Source organism: Tachypleus tridentatus, chromosome 1 (genome assembly GCF_004210375.1).
Source record: "Tachypleus tridentatus isolate NWPU-2018 chromosome 1, ASM421037v1, whole genome shotgun sequence".
Lineage (NCBI taxonomy): Eukaryota > Metazoa > Arthropoda > Merostomata > Xiphosura > Limulidae > Tachypleus > Tachypleus tridentatus.
This window is the reverse complement of record NC_134825.1, coordinates 33,224,133-33,246,393: the sequence shown is the minus strand read 5'-3', so window position 1 is coordinate 33,246,393 and position 22,261 is coordinate 33,224,133. Positions and strand designations below refer to the sequence as shown.

At 32.3% G+C, this 22,261-nt stretch overlaps 1 protein-coding gene across 4 annotated transcripts in view; it reads right to left on the bottom strand.

Moving 5' to 3' along the window:
- The window catches only part of LOC143245547 (RNA-binding protein FXR1-like), a 78,776-nt gene that overhangs the window by 28,406 nt on the left and 28,109 nt on the right, over nucleotides 1-22,261 (bottom strand). For all 4 annotated transcript variants that reach the window (XM_076491923.1, XM_076491915.1, XM_076491929.1 and 1 more), the window contains exons 6-10: nucleotides 21,739-21,832; nucleotides 21,207-21,323; nucleotides 19,829-20,002; nucleotides 10,717-10,795; nucleotides 4,241-4,350 (exon numbers count right to left, since the gene is read on the bottom strand). In XM_076491923.1, coding sequence (XP_076348038.1) covers nucleotides 4,241-4,350; nucleotides 10,717-10,795; nucleotides 19,829-20,002; nucleotides 21,207-21,323; nucleotides 21,739-21,832 — 574 coding nt within the window. The remainder of the gene's footprint in view (nucleotides 1-4,240; nucleotides 4,351-10,716; nucleotides 10,796-19,828; nucleotides 20,003-21,206; nucleotides 21,324-21,738; nucleotides 21,833-22,261) is intronic.

Below are 22,261 nucleotides of genomic sequence, written 5' to 3'. Positions count from 1 at the left end.
AACTTTGCTTTTGTGACCTGGGTAATGAAATTTTCAAATTTTCCCATTTTCCAAAACATTCCAGGTAGATTCAGTGCTGAGTAGCTGACAGAGAAATTTCTCAAACTTACAAGAATTTTCTAGAATGTTGTAGAACTTATGACAATTTTCCAGAGACTTTTAGAATTTTCTTGAAATTTCCATAGTAATATATATACAGGGGTTCACCACTCTTCACTTAATCAAGTTCTAGCTGCCTAAGTGAACACATGAACCTATCTGATTTTATCAGCAATGGTATAAAGTTGCAAGCATTTTCTAGATGCATTCTGCTATGTATGTGGCCAATTTATCAAGACCAGAGCAAAAAAGTACTCTGTGACAGCATCTGCTAAAATGTGTGAAGCCTATAAGACATATTTTGGCGTGCTTATCGGGGATAAAGACAAACCCTGGGCACCTCATTTTACATGCAAGCACTGCAAAAAACTGAAAGTAAGACAGACAATTTTTGCTTGCTTGAATAGTAAGACTTTCTATTATACAAATTTTACACCTTTTAAAAGTTAAATATCTTTTTTTTTAAATTTCGAATAGTATAAAGAAAATATCATATATAAAATATCTTGCATGAACCTCTTACACATTAGTTGTGGATGAAATAAATTTATTCTTCATAATAATTTAATTTTGCTCTTTAGCAGGATGGTACAGAGGAGAAAAGAGAGTCATGAAGTTCGATTTTCCAAGAATTTGGCATAAACCCACTGACCACTCAAGCAATTCCTACTTCTGCACGGTGGAGCCATTCCAAACATCGGGCTGGCAAGAATGCATTTGATATTATGTATCCGGACCTTCCATCATCAAATGTCCCAGTACCACATTGCCCTGAGCTCTCTGTACTCACTCCACTACAGAGAAAGCAGCAAATCAGAAGAGAATGTACCATTAAAATCCAGATTACAATTTCAGAGGTGCAGCTGGTGTAAGAAACTCATATTAACCCAACCAAAGAAACATCAATAACTTCATCAGAGATCTTGGTATAACAAAGTTGAATGCTGAGCTTTTGACATCTAGACTCAAGGAGTGGGATTTTTTTGATGAAAGTGTGTAAGTCACAAGTCAGAGGAAGTGTCACCCACATTTTTCAACCTTCTTCACTCATCAAGATGGGCTCTGCTTCTGCCACAATGTATCCAGTCTGTATGAGGCAATGGAAATTGCCTGTAACCTGAATGAGTGCACCTCTTCACTGATAGTTCATCCAGAAGCATCAAAGCTTTGCTGCTCCATAATGGAAATAAGTATCTGTCTCTTTCCCTGGTTCATTCAGTGCACTTCAAAGAAGAATACAACAGCGTCAAGACCTTGCTAGAAGCCTTGAAGTATGATGAGTATGGCTGGGAGGTTATTGGAGACTTTAAAATGGTGGCATTACTAATGGGTCTCCAAGGAGGCTATATCAAGTTTCCCTGTCATCTTTGCCTTTGGGACAGCAGTGATACCACAGCACACTACAACAGGAAGCACTGGCCACAACAGACCGAGTTCTCTGTGGAGAGGCACAATGTCAAGTGTGAGCCACTAGTGAACCTCCAGAAGGTGCTGTTCCCACCACTGCACATAAAATTGGGTCTTATGAAAAAACAATTTGTCACAGCTCTTGATATGGAGACTGCAGCCTTCAAGTACCTTCAAGACTTCTTCTCTAAGCTATCCGACCACAAATAAAGATCCTGGAGTGCACAGAATTCCCCAAGAAGCTCAAGTAGGAAAGGAAAAAAAACTTGGGGCAGCTTTGTCGCAGTGGCTTGGGGCTTCTTTGGCATTCACAAGGCCGAGAATTATGTGGAACTGGTTGAGGCTCTGGTGAAGAACTACTGCAAAATGGGCTGCAGGAAGTCCCTGAAAGTCCATATCCTTGACACTCATCTTGATAATTTCAAGAAGAACATGGGAACCTACTCAGAGGAGGAAGACGAACGCTTCCACCAAGATATACTGGACTTTGAACACTGCTACTTACCAAGGAGCATATAATGAAAACATGATGAAAGACTATATCTGGGAGCTGATACGTGAAAGTGATTTACATTACAGTGGCAAATCTCGAAAAACTACTCACTTGTAAACATTTTTGCATAACTTTAGTATAAAAACATGTAAATCTTGATTCATGCGTTGTTTTATTCACACCATATGTAAATGCAAATGTTCAAGTTTGCCCATTTTTACACAGAAAATTGGTTAATTTCTGAACTTCATTATCCAGGTCACAAAAGCATAGTTTGAAGGGAATAATGGTCATTTTCAGTAGTTTTACAACATAAGCAATTAAGAAATAACACATACTATCCAGGAACAAAATCTGTGTTACATAGTGTTATAACAACAAATAAACATGAAATACTTATACTCACTCAATATTCTTTTTTCTTGCATTTGATTTTCAAAGACATTTATGCCTACTCTTTTACAGTAGTAATGAACTAAATAATTTTTCTTTATTTAAATAATGTACCACAGAACACAGACTATTAATGTGCAAAAAATAAACAACCTCCCTAAACTCTCAAAACTGTTCTAGCTTTCTAACTATGCAACAAAAGCTCTCACAAGTTCATCCAAGCTAGTCATTAAATTTATCACTGGAACTCTACCTTCACTCTGAGTAAGATTCACTATTATCTGTTCAGAACACAACATTATGCAATACATCAGTCAATAGATAAAAAACCCGGCTTTCTGTTGGTTAAATAATTCATACCTAAAAGTAAGAGAGAACTATTAACATATCTTAACAATATGGTGTAGCAGGTGAGGTCTGATTTTCTATTGATAGCTCTGTAACCAAACAAAATTGAAGGCCATAAAAATCATGATTTGTCCAAGCAATTAAAATTCTGTAGTAATTAATTTACATTTAATGTTTTACTCTTTAAAGGGGGTGGTTGAAAAACTAACTTTCAATATAGTGTGTATATCTTCACAAAATTTGGTAGTCTTTCAGTTAACATCATATGTTTCTCATGTACAAAAACACATTTTTCAGTGAAGTATTTTTAATGAAATAAAATAAAGATTTGTTCAGGATTTTAAAAAATATTTTCTTCATGTCATGTATAGTAAAGGGTACCCAAGGCAAAAGGATTACTTCTGTCAATAGTTTATAAGTCAAATAGTTATAAGCTTCTCACATAGTTGAAAAACACTGTTGAAACTGATGAAGCCAATGTCAAACAATTTTCATTATGATGACTGTTAATTTTGAATAATTAACTCTGATAATTCATTGTACTTATTGTTTCATAGAGCATAAATAAAGAGTTCTATGTGATAAATGATTAATTTGTCAAATTATACCACATAATTAATTTAAATCACAAAATATGCTTCTTACAAACAAAATAAAAATCATCCCAGAAAAGTGGGATCCAATAAAACACTTGGGGGACCAGCAAATATTTTTTTGTGCATGACCCTTATCTGGCAAAATCACCTCTTAGTTTCATGCCCTGAAAGTTGTTTAATTACATTTTCAACACAGCTCTGTATAAAGAAGATAGTATGTATACTTTGATCTCCCACTATACACTGTTTATTAGCAACTATATATTTACCAAATGTTAGAAATTCATCAAAATTCATTCCTTTGTTTATAATATCAACAGTAACTTGGCAAAATATCAATAACTATTTAAGAGTTCTTTATTAGAATTATCACCAAGTAATTGAATTTCATGAAAATTAATTTTACAAAATATATTGACACATTTTGAATGTATACAAAAATTTTATGTTAAGCTGAGATAATCTATATTTTATTTATGGTGGACCTACCACTTGTATTCCACTATAATGCTTGTTTTTATTTCTAAGCTGTTTCTAGCTACAAAAGTTCTGTCACAACTCCAACAGGCTCTAGAACTGGATTGTTGGTGACTGGTATTTTTTTTTTAAATATTTTATAAGCTCTTGCACAAAAGAAAGTAAAATCTGCAGAAGCATTTTATATACAACACAATAAAATAGTCAGAAACAAAAGAACATATCCAACTAAAATAATATATGACAAGTAGGGGAAAAACTAATATTATATTGATTAGCACAAACATTAACTAATTTAGTAATATATTACATACATTTAAATATTTTTCTACAGATAATATACACTTCTAACAATAAAAGGTTAAGTTGATATGCCAAACAAAATATTTGTACAGGTGTTTCTGTAAACAAATACATTAAACTCTACCTCTTCTCGAGGAGTCTGATTTTCATTATCTCCCTCTATCTTTACTCTTACTACTCCAGATTTATCAACTATCTCCTGAATGATGCGTCCATTTTTCCCTATAACTTTTCCTGCAATAGATGAAAAAACATTATAAATTAACACTAAAAGAGATGAACTATAACAAATGAGGTGAGGCAAATAAACACAAGGAAAAAGCATAAGTTAACATACAACTTTGTTAGAATTATTTACAAATGCTCTGACTATATGTCAAGATTACAGTAAATTAAAACTATCAAAGACATAAAAAAAAAAAGATGAAGGTGACAAGAATTAATGACAAAGATATTGATACAATTTGATAGGTGTGACTGAAAGTCACAGGTAGCTTTTAAATGTCTTCAGACAAATGAAATGCATTTTTCATGTACCTGTGGATTCTCTGCATAGCAATGCAAAGTATTTTTGGCAAATTTATGCTAAAAACTGTCCCTAGAGTTGATTTCCCAAAGCATTAAGTTTTTCTAAAGACATTTTATAACATACCTCTGACTTGTACCAATTTCTCAATCTGCCCATGATCTGCTTACAGAGATCAAAACTTAATAACAAAAATCACTATATATTGAGGTGAAAAAAGTTTTGTATGTTTGTTCATATACGACATGTTTACTACAGAAAGCTTTTATTTATTAACAGTAGAATTATTTCAACAATATATTTTACTACATCACATGTCAAAAACATATTGCAAAAATGCATGATATAATTTCATTAGATTTTGTTATTTAAATCATTAAATGTTTTATACTGTAAGTTGTGGTTTGTATTTTAGTGGTATGTTCCAGTATAAGCTTTAGATGAAATGAGTGGTCAATTAAAAAAATAACAAATTTTGGAGGTTTTAGATCATTTGTTTCTAGTATTCAAATATTTTTATACACCAACATGTAATAACAGAAATTAAATAAAGAGCATTGCCTGCTACAGATGAACTTCCTACTGTTTCTTTTGAAGCTCTACCACTGAATCTCAAAACTATTATCAAAAAAGATGAAGAGCTAGTTCTAGAGAAAATCAATAAGAATCAGCAAGCACAACCTTTTATGTTGCACATTCAAGATTCAGTTGCTGTCAAAAAAGGTATATGCAACTTTTACAGTGATGAAATTGAAAGGTTTAAAAAATTAACCATCAACTAATATGAAACTCTATCCTCTTGCTTGGTAGGAGTCTAACGTATACAAAGGACTGTTTCCAAGTGCTAGTGACGATTTCAGCAAAAGAAAAGCTTTGCTAAAACCAGTACATAATGATATGCCAATTTTCCTGAAATATAAAACATTAAATAAGTTGCTTTATTACCAACATCCATTTTGTGACTTAAATTTAAATGATTTTTGATACTGTTTTTATTTTCTACCTAATCTAAACACAAGCATTTTTATCTCATTTTAAGCTTCATATATATGTATATATAATTTGTATGCTTACTGTCAGATATGTATCCCCTTTATTTTTACCTGAAACAAAGGCTAAGGTGGTTATGTATTCCAGTCATCTGAAATTGATTTGTTTTGAACACATGCTTCTAAAGCAGAAAGATCTCAGAATATGAATCATTTTAAATTATTTTATTTCACTGAAGTTGTCATTTTATCTTCATTTAAATAACTCATAAAGGTAAATTTAACTTATAATATAACTATGGTAATTCAAATTTTATTTCAACTGTTCTTTTATGCTTCTGGCCAGAAACAAGATTATCTGTTCACTTAATATTTAGAATTATTTCATGCAGAAATGGTGATGATTACAAGTAGTTTAAAATATATTTTCAAATAAATACTTATCTCCTCTTACACAAAGCTTTTTTAAATCTTCCATTGCCCTCTGACATGATAAAAAAATATGATTTTTCTTGTTTGAATTCATAGCCTTTATGCCCATCAATTTGAACTGTTCATTTAATGGGAATGTTGCATGCCATAACCCTCCACTAACAGGAGCACAACACACTCTCCAAGAGCATCTAGTTCCTTCTGAATTACTTTACATGTACCTTACTTTTGAAACTGGACACACATCAAACATTAAAGAAACACTGAAAGTGGATAGGAATAGTGAGAAGTGCATGAGAAAAGGTATTTTATTAGAAATTATCTATTTTGAATGTAAGATTGATGTAATGTAAGTAAGAAATCCCTTGCAGAAAGTGGCTGTAGTGAATAGAACGTGTGTGCTCAACAAATATACTAAAGCACACATAAAGGGGACCCTGCCTCTCATGGAACAGGCATATTCTTTACCCTTGTAAAAGTTAAATGTTGTAAAAATAAGCAGCACTGAGGATCACATTAGGAAAAGGTCTTGGGAGGATTGGTGCATGATCTCTCTCCCCAGCCCCAACACACAGATAAGGTTCCATGTCCCAGTCTTGGTATTATGAGGTATGGAAGACAGCATGTAACTATCAAAAAGTGTATACACACTGTAATACAACTAGGGCAAGTAGACTAAGCAACTTACACAGCCACCCCAACTGCATATAAACACAGTGCTAAAGTGGAAGCAACCAGAATTACAATGAGGAATTAAACAAATGGAAAACTTTGATATGCTTCCCTGACTTCTAATGTGAACTTGGAAGTTTTCTAGACATCCTACTTATAATGCCAAGTGCACATGATTTTATCCTAGCTGCTCAACTGTGGAAACAGGGCAATTTGTGTCCCACAACTGGTATTGCAAGACAGACAAAAGCCTCCCAAGCAGGGAAGTAAAATATCCTTCAACCAGAATTAAATGCTAAGGGGAGATATCTACTGACCTTAGCCATAGGAAAAGAGTATGATCAATGAACCCAGTATTACATGAAAGATTCAATGAAAGCTGGACAAGCTCCCACTTGCATCTGCATCTCTGGGAATAAACTGCAGTAGGTACGAAATGAGGGAGGAATTCCAGCATTACTGTTTTCTAAAAGTCGTTTTGTGATATGTATTATGACCTTTGATTTACAGACATCAGGAAACCTCTACGGTCCACAACCCCAGCAGCTGAGAACTGGGAAGTGACAAAAACTCTCAAACTCCACATGAAGAAGGGAAGAATAATAGGAGGAACATCACACTACAGAAGGTGCAATGGGTGATTGTGCAACCCTAGTTAGAACAACAGACCACTGGAGAAGAGAGGGACCATTCCACAGAAAGGGCTTTCTGTAGATGCAATAACCAAACCTTAACTATATTTAAAACACTGAGAAGGTGCACCAAAACCAATATCTGGTACACATGGGCCCAGAAGTTGGAGCCCCAGAGTCCAACACAAAGAGGTCTGACTCAACTTTTTTGCAATGGGTCACAGGTCACCTCACTTGTTGACTTACAATTAAAATTATATTGAATGTTAGCTAGATATGACTGGAAGGTCAATGTAATAAAAAATAATAAATAAATACATACATAGTGTTATGAGACAAACTACTTTGCCTAAACATTTGTATTATTGTGTTATAATATGTAGTCATTCTAGCACACAAGCAGCATAATTTATATTTTATGTTATTTTATATACTCTAAAATATATGGGGTCTGTCTCTTAAACACGACCAAAACAGGAAAAGACTAAAGGTCACTTTTCTGATTTATGGAAGGTCTGGGTCGTAACCAACCTCATAACCATAAAAAAAAAATAGAAATATAAATCTCTAAAACCTCCTGTATACATTTCAGAGATAATATATATAATATATATATTTGAGATATAATATATCTCAAATAACATTTGAGATTTTTGGGATGAAAAATAATTTTCTAAATCATAATATAAAATTACTTTGCACTCAGATTTGTAACAAAACACAACTTTTACAAAGAAACAAATCTCTCATAAAATTAGTTCATTGAAAAATCTGATTTTTGTGTACAAAACACTTGTAATATTTACTAAAACTTTACCAAATTTTGTGAAGATACATATGCTGTATCAAAAGTAATAGTGCACATACCTCACATGTGCAAATGTGTAGGCTAACTTGTGTATATTATACTGAGACTGTAGCAAAAGGGTTAACTGGAGATACTGTACAGGAATTTATAGGCCATATGTGTGGAAAGGTAAAATGTATAGCAGAACAAAGACTGGAAAGTTTTCCAGGAAATATTTCCAAGTATTGGTAGGTAAGTAGAGACTCACTTGACATTCAAATTTCAGCTCACAAGAAGTACCACAGCTGTTGTTACACCAAATTCATTGCTATCCATGTGTCCAAGATTATAATTGGTGTAAAAACTACTCATACAACTGACTTTGAATGTTCTGTTATCTGGAGTGCCATTGATCACCTAACTGCAAGTACTATATTGATGACCTACTAATATGATACATAGTACTACATCCAACAGTGACTACTTTCAACTGGATGCTAACTTACATTAGCCCACACTGTGTATTTGTTTGACCATGAACTACACTCACAGTTTTCAATATAGCAGGCCTAAATATGACATGCAAACTCATGGTTGTCCAGGAAATATCCCTATCTGTATGCTACAGTTCTCCTACAAGGAAATACCAAAAAAAAAAACTAAAACAAGCTCAGAAGATCACCAAGGCATGATGGGTTATAGAAGTAGGTCTTCAGAACCAAAATTTATTATCAGACTTCATTTGATTGGCCTCTTTTAATACTCCAGAGGGTGACATGTTTGAAGCTTTCTTCATTTTTCCATCCCCCCACCACAAACACCCACACATTTGGCACAAGTATTAAAGTACCACAGAGAGGTGTCCTAACCCACCTCTCAGGTATAGAAAGCATTAGGTAGATATTTTATGCCAGTTCATGAAATTTATAGACCCTTCTGTGATACAAATGAGAATTAAGTGTGTGAAACAGTGGTAATTATAAAAAATGTACTGCTGGTAAAATGGCTACGATTCAGGAAGCTTTAACAAGTCAGTCAAACAAGCATTCCAAGAACAACTGTTTGAATGATTCTTAATGAAGATCTCAACATGATTCCTTGATACCTGATTGTGTGATAACAACTTTTAACAAGATGCAGAATAAACCCTATCTGATAAAGCAGACATTATTATTTCTGACTAAACAGCCTTCCATACCAACAGATGCATACACTAAATGCAACTACATAATCTGGGTGATTGAGAATTTCTATATCATCTACAAAAAGTGAGGAGTATTTTAAATTTATTGTGTGAAATGCCATGTCCAAAAGGAGAGTAATAGGACTATTTTGTTTTAAAGAAGACATATATACTGGAAAAAAAAAGGAAGAACACTACATAAATATGGATTTCTCATCATCTCTAACAGAAACACTGGGAAAACATCACTAAACATGGTCCAAATTTTTTTTCATGAAAACACGACACTGTAGTTGCTGTAAACTATCATAAGTTTAAGCCTCCAACCTACTGCACAAAGATAGTTAGAAACATTCTGGGTTATAAATCCTAAAAACAGTGAATAAGATGAGCCATCTCCTACCAAACTTTTTACAATATGTTATGTTTACCACATTATTCCTGTTTGTGCAGTGAGTAAACAAAAACCAGATTAAGGTAGACAAAATGTCATATACATTTGTGCCAGATTAGCAATATTTAATTAAGACACTACAGTGAATCAGCTAGGTGTTATTATTATGTTCTGTATATATTCTTACTTCAACTTAGAATACTGCATACCTTTATATCTGATCTATCAAGACAAGTGATATCACAAACATAAAATTAGTTAGAAAAACTTGGTCAAACATTAACCTATGTCAAATTTTATTTGCATCATGCAGAAAACATGAGTTCCATGTTAAGACAGGTGGTTAAGGCACTCAACTCGTAATCTAAGAGTTACAGGTTTGAATCCCCATCACACCAAACATGCTTGCCCTTTCAGCCATGGGGGCATTATAATGTGATGGTCAATCCCACTATTCATTGGTAAATGTGTAGTTCAAAAGTTGGCAGTGGGTGCTGATAACTAGCTGTCTTCCCTCTAGTCATACACTGTTAAATTAGGAACAGCTAGTGCAGACAACCCTTGTCTAGCTTTGTGAAAAATTCAAAACAAACCAAACCAATAAAGAGCTCATAATTCTATTTCACCTAATGCTTTACATGAACGTCTTTTTGGTAAGAAGTATTCCTGAACACACACTATAACATAGTGGTTTCGTTATTACAAAAATACTGTAATTATTTTAAATTTATGGATTTGATTCTGCTTATTTCATGATTAATATGTTTATTTGCCCATGGAAATCTCAAAATAAACAATATTTCTTTTGAAGAAAGTATAAACTGTTTCTTTTAAATAAAAGCCTAACTAAAGTTCAGTGATCCCCCCTTCCTTGTTCTAATGTGCAGGTGCAATCAAATTTTGTTGAATTGTCACACACACAAATAAACAAGCTGATAAGTACACAAAAACATAAAAAATAACATAATTCACTTAACAGACTTACCAACTAAAACTCTGGGCACTAAAATTGATTCTTCTGAATATTCCAACATAATTCTGGCTTTTTTCACTGCTTCTTCTGTCTGAGATATTGAATAAAATAACATTTGTCAAAAAATAAAACTTTGTTTTTACTTTATTGTACTCTTGAAGTTAAATGAATGCCCTATTCATTAAATTAACATAAAAAGTAAAACAAAAGTTACACTTTTAAGTTTTCTTCTAATAAAATGTTAAACTTATGTATATGTGTATGTTAAAAAATAATGATTTCCAATATCCAGATATCAGTTTTAACTTCTCTTTTTATAACACCTTCACTTGAGTATTAGACTAAAATAAGTGGATTTTTCTGTATCTTTCTCTACTGTGCCAGAAAAAAAAAATACTACGTGCATAAAATGATTGTTTTTACCACACCAGTAGACCATTACTTATCAACCACTTTCACCTTTGCAAGACTTTCCTACACACAAGTCCTTTTGTTCCCAATAGTAGCTTTTGTACATGAAAGAATAAACTCAGTAATGATGCTGTAAAAACATAAACTTCATACCTTAAAGTATTAATATAATTACAATGTCATTTATGATTCACTCATTTCTATTTGGAGAGTTCCATTGACAGTCTTTAGCATGTACAAAGAGCACGGGCACTTTCTTAGAGAACATATGAACTGTTAAGAAAACATGTTGGAAAGATTTATGTGAACCATCAATGATAAAAATGTCTGAACTTATTCCTTTTAATAATGAAATGTTAGGTTATGCAAAACTGGAACACTTCTGAATGCAATAGCAGCAACTATACATTTTTAACTTAAAGTGTTTTAAATTGTGGGAATGAATTACAAGTAAATGTCTTTCTCTTTCTCTCTGCTACACTTTATAATATTCCTACTACGAAAATTACCATTTACTAGTACATGTACATAAATGTTTACAACATAAGTGCATTTTTGCTATAAACATCAAGCATATGGTGGCTTGAAAGGATATTCACTCTCTTATGACAGTTTTTGTTTTTCTAGCTCTGCATACTGTTTGCTTTGCCAAATGCCAAATAACTGTTTCTTTATAGTATTAACCCTATAGCTTTTGGAACCACTTTTATATTCCTTTCTGCTTATGGTACTGTGTTACATTCAAAATTTATTCAAACAACTTTTTATCAATGCATCTTAGGAAATTATTATTACTAAGTACTTTAGAATTCAAAGTTTGATATTATGTAAGCTTCATTCCTTAATCTCACAAAGAAACATGTAAAATGATAATTAAAAACTGTATCTTTTGTTGTCACATCGTCCACTTAAGGTTACAATTTGCAACTTTTAACTCTCTCAATACAAGTTCAATCAAGAGTACTAATCATGTGACTTCTTTTCACTCGTGTAAAGTTTTTGTAGATTTCATACTATTAACTTTTAATATGTATATCTTCACAAAATGTGGCAGACTTTCAGTTAACATTATAAGACTTTCATATTCAAAATATACTATTTTTTATGAAGTATTATAAATGAACAAAAAATGCAATTTGTCCATGAATATATTGCATATTTGTTTTAGATAGTCCACATGCAAAGTGATTTTCCCATTGAGATTAAAATAACTTTTCTTCATCTCAAAAATCTCAAATTTCTTTTGTGTAATCTCTAAGACCTCCTAATTACATTTCATGTTTGTTTTCTGTAAAACATTATATTTTAACTGTTATTTTCTTTACCCTAACCATATACATAAACAAAATAAAGATAAATAAGATTTTTAAAGTAAGTCATTCGTGCACAGTAAAGGATGTTCACGGTGACAGGGCTAACCATACACAAAGTTTTAGTGTCTTACAATCAAACTTTAATTCAACTATTTTTTGTTTATGTTATACTAATCACAACAGCATAAAATCTCAGCTAATAATCCATATTTTAATAATATACAAGTTTTTAATTCTTATTTCTACAACACAATATTTAAAAAAATCCTGAATTTCCCATAATGTGGCATACTATCTCTTGGTATGTCGTCATCCCTATTTTATCTACCATCTCTTAAAAAAGTCCAAAATGTAAATTACTCTCTACAAAATTGTCATTGCTCAGATAAACCATGTTGTCTTCAACTTTTGTTTGGTTACAGAGTTATCAAACATAACTCCTGCACATATTCTCTTTCATAACTCTTACTTTTAATTATACATTACATATAATCAACAGAAAGTCAAGGTTTTCATCTATCAAATGATTGTTCTATAACATCACATTCTAAAGTGCCAAATGTCAATTTACTCCCTGTGAAAAAATTAACAATTAACTTGGATGAATTTGTAATGATTGTTGTCACAGAGTTAGAACACCAGAAAATTTTAAGAGGCAAGTAAATTTGTCTACTTTATGTATGTTATTAGTCTATATTGTTTGGAGCATTATTTAACTGAATAAAAAATTATCAATTGCAATACTATGAATAGTAAAAAAAAATTAAGGTTTACTCTCTTCAACAACTGAGACCAAGAAAAAGAAGATTTGATCCATATTTTATTTTTTATTATGTTTATTTTTTATGTATAATTATAAAAGCAACTAAGATGTAAAAAAATAAAGATATGTTTAGATAACAAAGGTTATATTACGTAGAATAAATGCTAATAATAATAAAATGAAAATGTTTCACGAGGCATGCACACATGCTAGGAATGTAATTCAATAGTGAAACGATCTGCATGTTCATTGAATGATTTACAACTTATAACTATACAGACAGAAGTTAGTTACAGTTCAAAGGGCAATAAAATAATAAAATTTAATTATAAATATATGTATACTGTTACAAACTTAGAGCTGATTAGAATAAACAAATGTGGTTTTATATTTCAATATAAAGTCATTATAAAAAGAGGTAATTTTAGCTTATTTTGGTTTGTTTTTTTTCATGGTTACAAAGTCAGTCAAATTTACCAATTCCATTTTGAGTTAAGTTAGAGAAAATATATATTAGCTGTCAAGTTGTACTGAAAAAAACGTTTGAAATGTATTTGGAAGGTGTTAGGGATTACATAAAGTTTGAGATTTTTGAGCAAAAGAAAAGTATTTTTTAATTTTAATATGAAATTACTTTTCACACAAATAATTCAAAATAAGTATCCAATATATTTATCTACAAATCTTTATATTATTTTATTAGATATACATCACTAAAAAATACAATTTGTATGTTAGATTTATAATCTTTATTGAAATACAGCCACATTTTATAAAATATACACACTACATTGAAAGTTAGAAGTATTAAATATAAAAAAACTTAAAACGAATACAAAAAAGTCAGATGGTGGGTCACATAGACCAACCCTGTGTTGAGAGAGTTTAGAGCTACTAGGCTATCTGTGCCAAACAAGATGTAGTATACTATAACAATTAATGGAAATTAAGGTAAAAATACATAAAATATGTAAAATTAAGACCCACTTTGTTTGCTTTTGAATTTTGCATAAAGCTACTCGAGGGATATCTGCTAGCCGTCCCTAACTTAGTAGTGTAAGACTAGAGGGAAGGCAGCTAGTCATCACCACCTGCCACCAACTCTTGGGCTACTCTTTTACCAACGAATAGTGGGATTGACCGTCACATTATAACGCCCCCACGGCTGAAAGGGCAAGCATGTTTGGCATGACAGGGATGCAAACCCGCGACCCTCAGATTACGAGTCGCACTCTTTAACATGCTTGGCCATGCTGGGCCCAATTAAGACCCGCCACAAAGACTGAAGCATTAAGTTCAAACTTGTTGTCAGTCACCTGAAGTTTGCCTTTCCAGTCCTGAGTTAAGGTCAAAATAAAAACCCTACATTAAGTTAAAAAGACCAATGGCTCTTAAAAATGTAAAAACATGAGTGAGGCAGCCAGTATCACCTATGACACTAGCTAATGTCAAGGGCAAACCTACCTTAAAAACATGTTTAAATTGGCATCGTTGTTGTTTGTTGTAACAACAGCATGATAACAAAATATGTATGATTGTGACCTGAGTGCCACATAGACCACACACTAGTGGATCAGTATCAGATAAAAGGAAGTGGTGAGTTAAAAAACTGTGACCAATGCATAGCCTAGCCAAAACAACTTCCTCCCTCTGATCTTTACAGAAACAAAATGGCCTAAAAGCTAAAAAAGTCTTAATTTGAAAAAGCTTATTATTTTGTTGCTCACTTGAGGTTGACTGCCAACTGATGTACAGTCAGGTTTTGATAACTAGACCATGCATAGTCCACATATGGAACAGGTATGGTGGTGATAGTCAGAGCAGACGGACTTTACCGCTCTGTCAGTTAGCTCATTCCCAAGAATACCAACATGACCTGGTATCCAAAACAAACTGGCCCATCTCTCTGTATAACCTATCTTTGTCCAGAGAGGATTCTGTGTGCTACAACCAAACTGTAACAAACCATTGCAGAGCCTACAGAGTTACCTGATTTTGAACCATTTGTATATATGGGAATGGATGGATTGTTTGAAAGATGTTCAGCAAATAAAGAGCAATATTTCCAATGAGGAGTACTGGCCTTTCTCAGATGACTCAAAGATAGGTCACAGTTGGGGACAGTAATTAGCCAGTGTGGAAAAGGCCAATCTGTTGATACTGCTATGTTATTTAAAGATAAATCCAATTTTTCTGATTGTGCCTGGATACAAAGGTTAAAAGGAACAATGGCAGATTTTCTATTATGAAAAAGTGTAGCCCACTGAGGATGGAAAATGCAACCCCAAGTAGGATGCTGTGGTAAAGAGCAAAGTTCGAAGCATACATAAGAGACAGTTGTAAACGGCAAATATACAGAGGGGGTTCATGGGACTCCACATACAAACTTTGGACTGGAGAAGTACGAAAGACCCCAGTGCAAAGCCGAAGCCCCTGATGGTGGATAGGATCCAGCATTTTCAGTCCTGAGGTTCTGGCAAAACTATAAACCATAGACACATAGTCATATTTGAATTGGATAAGGGCACAATAGATTTTTAAGAATGGAGTATTGATCTGCTCCCTAAGAGGTGGAAGAGAGGACACAGAGGATGTTCAGTGCTTTTATACATTTGACACGGAGTTGCTTGATATGGGAAATAAAATTTAATTTACAGTCAAATATAAGACCAAAGAAATTTGCCTCAGGGATAACAGAAAGTACATCATCATCAATACAAAGTTCTGGATCTGAATGAATACCCTGTTGGCAGCAGAAATGTACACAAACAGTTTTAGGAAGAGAAAGTTGAAAACCATTTGCTGTGGTCCACTTAAGTATGATTGATTGCAGTTTGTAGCTGCTACTCAATAAACCTCACATTTGAAGACTGACACGAGATGTGAAAGTCATCAACAAAAAAACCATTTGCAACTGTAGAGGGTAGCTGCTCCCTGATAGCATTAATCTTTATAATGAAAAGTGTGACACTCAGAACACAGCCCTGAGGGGCTCCAAGTTTCTGTGGGAAAAAATGGGAGAGTGTTGAGCCCACATAGACCCGGAATCAGCAGTTCATTAAAAAATGCTTCATAGAGTGGCAAACTACTATCCAATCCATATGCATGTAGGTCTTGCAAGATGCCATATTTCCATGTTGTATCACAAGCTCTCACTAAATAAAAAAAATAGAAACAAGACATTGTTACTTCAAAAAGGCTTCTCTGACTGATGTTTCAAAGCAAATTAAGTGGTTTATCGTGGAGCGTTGTCTTCAGAATCCACACTGAGTGGGTGAGAGAAGGTTGTTTGATTCAAGGAGCCAAAGCATCAGGAAAGCCTACCATATCCAGTTAAAGACAGCCAAGAGAATAGTAAGGGAGGCAGGAGAAAGGTGGCATAGCATCTCATAATGTATATTATCAGGTACAACTGATGTATTGCCAGACCAATGAAGTGCAAGTTTGAGTTCCACCAGTGTAAGAGGGTGATTGTAGTCATAGGGATGATCACTCAAAAACGAAAGAGGAAGATGTTCAACTCGTGTTTTAATAGCTAAAAAGGAAGGGGATGAGTTTGAAGAGCTAGATACATGAGAGAAACATTCACCAAAAGTATTGGCAATGCTCTGAGCATCAGCATCTTCATGGCAATTAAATATTAAGATAGAGAGGGAGGCAGAAGTATACTGGCCACTCACCATCTGGATCTTGTCCTATATGACTTTTGAACTGGTGGTTGAAGAAATGCTGGAGGTGTATTTAATCCAAAATTTCTTCTGGCTTTGACATCTAACTCGCCAAGACTGTGCATGGGCTTGCTGAAATGCAATGCAGTTTGAAAGCATGGGATATCTACAAAATTTATACCAAGGACGTTTCTGAGCTTTTTGTGTTATATAGCAAGCAGAATTCCACCAAGAGCAGGAATGTCGTGGGAAAGATGTCAAGGTTTTGAGGATGCTCAAGCAGCTGCTTGGACAATATAGTTAGTTACTGCTGCTACACAATCATCTATCAATAATTTACATAGGATTGCAGGATCAAGTACCAAGAGAGCAGTGAAAGAGGGCCAGTTGGCCTGGTCAAAATTCCAATGGCCTTTGATTTCAAGAGGAGTTTGGAATGTTGGGATGAAGATGTTTCCACTAAAATGACCCCAGATCATAATTTTTTTTACCAATTTAGGAGAGCCAGCTAGCCCTCCTAAACCCTTCTGAATAAAAAATGGAGACAGCTACCCTAAGGGTGTTTCAATTAACAAATCTATAATTAAACATTGTAGGACAGATTCAAGTTGCAAATTTGATCATACAGAGTTCATCAATATGTGGTCGTTTGCCAGTAGTCAGATGAGAGAGTTTAGAGCTCTATACAAGAAACTGAGTAGCTAACACAGACTGCTATTTCAGACAGTTAACATTTACACTACACATTTATTTTATTACTGTCTGGAGGCCTTCAAGAATTTCTTCCCCCATATAAAACCACTGTAAATTTATCTTCAGTTTAAGATAAACAAATCCCACCTGCAAAGTTAAAACCTAGTTACTCAGCAATAGTTTCAGTTGAATGGCATATTTACAACCAATAGAAAAGCCAAATTTTGCTCTTGAAAGCCAAATTTGTAATAAAAACCCTTGTTATACACCTGTTCTTTCAATGACATGAAATGAATCAAGTATATTGTTCAGACTGGTGTTTTTAATACTCGCGAATTGTTTCTCACCTTACATATATCAGTATGATATATAGTTAAATTACAGTTAGGTTTACTTTTATATTTTGACAAATTATGTTTTATTTGTGTTTAACAATTCATATTTAAAAGATTTAGTGATTTTTTTATAAGCTTACTTATTTGTTTCATATCTCATCAACACATCTAAACATAGGACATATGCAAACCTTACTGCCTGAGGCTATGCAACTTGCAAAGACAGTAAGTATTGTTTGTTTTTGTTTTTGAATTTTGCACAAAGTTACTCAAGGGCTATCTGTGCTAGCTGTCCCTAATTTAGCAGTGTAAGACTAGAGGGAAGGCAGCTAGTCATCACCACCCACTGCCAACTCTTGGGCTACTCTTTTACCAACTCATCATGAGATTGACCGTCACATTATAACACCCCCATGGCTGAAAGGGCACGCATGTTTGGCGGGACAGGGATGCAAACCCGCGACCCTCAGAATACAAGACGCACGCCTTAACAAGCTTGGCCATGCCAGGCCAACAGTAAGTAATATAGTGATGTCAAGAAAACCCACGTAGAGAAAAATACATATGTAAAAATGTAGAGAAAAATATATATGTAAAAATTTTCTCAACACGAACAAGCCGTTTTTATATATATAGTAAGTAATACAGGCATACAGGCCACTATTTAAAGGTATGTATATACTGTCATTTGTTAATTTTAAGCATTTCACTGCACTGTTTGTTGATGAGAATAGCTAATGACAGAGAACAGAAAATGAAAAATAAAATATAAAATTTAACTTAAAAATGATGCTATTCATTTATGAAATTATAAAGAATATGCAAGTGAAATGTATAAACTGTTAACATAAATAATAGCATCTTTATATTTCTTATATAGATCACCTCATAGGTGAGCTATTCAGAGTGGAAGTGCAAATAACACAAGATGAATTTTTTAACAGAAATAGTTGAAGGAATAAAAATTAAACATTTTATTTTTCTGAAACAATATACCTTTATCGAAAGTTTGTGTCAAATAACAAACTGTTTGGAATGAAATATGATTAGAGTGATGTTATTTTCTAAGAAAACTAGCATACGAATGCCAAAGGGTTAAATCAGTCTTCACAAAATTACATTTCCTTTTTTGTTGTTGTTAAAGGTTTGTTAGTAACCAATTCATTTCTGAATATTCAATTGCAAATATCAGAATCAATATCAATTATTATAAAACTTTTTATTAAATTGAACTTTAAAATGGTAAGTTGAAACAAAATCTCTCTTTGACTTACTGTAGAGTAATAAAATGAGAATTGAAAGAATGGAAGTAAATTACTACTATTGAGAAAAACTGTTAAATTTGGTTTGGAAACAAATTTTCAAATTGTCAATTTTTCAAAGAGCCATAAAAATTACTCCGATACAGTAAAAACTAGAACTAAACAATGATTGCTATATATGTCGTGCATAATGGTAGGCTTTTTGTAAATATAGTCAAATGAGAAGCCATCATCTTTGCATCAACTGTGCATAAGGGAAATTAGTTTCTTTGAAACCAAAGAAGCAAAATTATGATTTTTTTAAAACAATCTCCTGATGTATACTTTCTGACATAGTAAAAATTATGTTGACAAGATAACATTTCAATCTACAATAAAATGACACATTTCTTCTAAAAGTATTGAAATTACCAGTGTTAGCTTTTTCATTCACATATGATAAATTTAATTTTACACTGTCTTTTATTTTAATATTTATTTTTACACTAAGCCAATAAAGCTTAAACTGAAATTAAGTTTAATATGCTAAAAAATAATTAGCTTTCAGAAATTTATTTTATTTTTTCCCATTGTAATATGAAAAGTTTTCTTGGAAGGCTCTTCAATCACAACTATAAACTCTCATATTACAATGCACTACATTCAAGAGTAAACAAACCCATTTTATCACACATATTACCTCTCCAAATATTTTAAAGGTACAAGTAGATTCCTCTAAATCAATTCCGGTAATTCCATCCAATTTACGTGCATTCTGAATGTTGGCCCCATGGGCTCCAATAGCTAAGCCCATTAAGTCATCTCTTACACTGAATTCTTCCACATACCCTGAGTTTGAATGCAGTTTTGTGTTCTGAAATATAACCAACATTATGAGAAGAAATCAAATTTGTTCATTTTAAATTTACTTAAAAAGTTAATTTTCACTTTATATTCATTCATAAATCAGTAAATTTCTATTCACAAGAGCTAAATTAAGATATTATACGAGAACTTCTCCTAAAGCTCTTAACTAACATGCTTCAAACTGAACTGCTACTGGAAGAATCTTTAGAAAGTTTATAATCTTTTAATACTGTGCATTCTTCAACAATTCTTCAATGACTTAAAAAAATCAACCAAATTGCCATTTCTAAAGAACTTATATTGAGATTTTCCATTAAAGCAGTTTTTAAATACAAAAAACAGTCCAATGTTTCATGCACCTTTTGAATATTAGCAGAAGTTTTCATTCAAATAAAAATAACAACTCCTTACATTTTACAGAATATTTCTACCATGATATACTGAATTGCAAAGGAATTCAATATTTTACTTTTTCTGCTTACAAACAATTTTTTCTTAATGTTAAAGGATCTGCTAAATTTGAATTTTTTTTAATTTCTTTTAATTATTTCTCCAAAAATGCTTTGCAATGCATAACATTTACTATATCAAACCTTTATGTCTTGCTTCCTTTGCCCTTGAGTATACTAAGAGTTACAGTTAATCTTATAATGTACTAATAGCACTAGTGTTACTACTCTTATAAAACAAAATCCTGGAAAACGTAGTAATAAAAACAATAACTTACAGTTACAATTAAGCCACAAATATTAAAGTACAATAAAGTAAAATAAAGTTACTTCTCTAAAAACATTTGTTCAGTTAAATATGTAAAAAATAAAATGTGCAACCACATTATGGTGGTCAAGACTTGGCATTAGTTAACAGTATTATAACATCGCTTGATATTTTAACCAATTAAGTAGATAAAATTTGTGATACATCAATTGAACATTCCTTCTGCTGAGTTTCAGTTATTACCTCAATTTAAACTTCTGAATAACAGTAAAAGCATATCTTTCCTTGCTCTATCAAAAAAAGTGATTAATGAAATTAATAGTCAGAATACAGTCAATAACATATTTAGTATAACATAATTCTAGATCCACAGTGGTGAAGTTACAATTTCATCACAGTTGCATAAAACACTATTATTTAACATAACATATTTTTAACTATAAAAGTACATACAGATATATGAGAGACAGGAAGTTAACTATGCTTTGTCTTACTTCCAACTGTCGAGCTGCCTCTTCAGTTCTGTGGACTAACAGTACTTTCTGCCGTAAATTTCGGAAATGCATTTCTATCAATAGCAATGCTCTTTTCCTCATGGCTTCTGATCTTCCCTATTAAAACATCAACTGAATTATTACAAAACACATTCAATTATTATAACTTTTCTGTAACATTCTCAACCAACATTTATCAAATATCACAAATAAAAAGACTTGATACTGATTAGAATTCAGATATGAAATCTCAAATTCCTTTTAGAAATGTGCTCATTTATGAAAACACTAAGAATTTAATAAAGCAGCATAGTACAAGCCTACTACATATTGTAAAATAAGTACAGATAAAAACATACCACAGAAAAAAGATACTTAAATCAGCAAATGCATTGTACTCAAAAACTAAATATTAATTTATTCATAACATCTATCCTATTCATGACAATATATTTTTCAATCCTTTATATTTCAAAAAGATAGATAAAATATGTCACAGAAGAAAAACTTGTTAAAATAAAGTACTACTTACAATTATCACTAAAACATTTTTCTCTGGATTAAACCTAACAATGTCAGCACCAATAGCTTTTTTGTATTCTTTATGGGCATTTTCTAGTTTGGAGCTGAAAAAGCTAAAAAGAGTATTAAATGACAGAGATATACAGATTTGCAATAGCACACTATAATTTTGTAAATAGTTTCTTATAGTAAGCTTTAAAAGAAATTGTGTTGTTTTGTAATACAAATACATACTGATAAAACTTTGTAATTAAATGTTACAAATTTGCTCAAATATTATCATTGTTATTGCAGTATTTTGATTAAAATAAATGTTAAATAAGTCATAATTTTGATATGTTTGTATAAATATCATAAACCTATTCAAAACTGTTACTGAAAGACTGAGAATAAATAATACTAAATTTTTCTTTTTCGTTAAATCTAAGACACACAAATCTCAAAATCAAACAAGAAATAAATATCTTTCCAAAACCATCAAAAACTGATTGTATGATTATAAAGATATTGCATGATCAACTATTATGTATTTG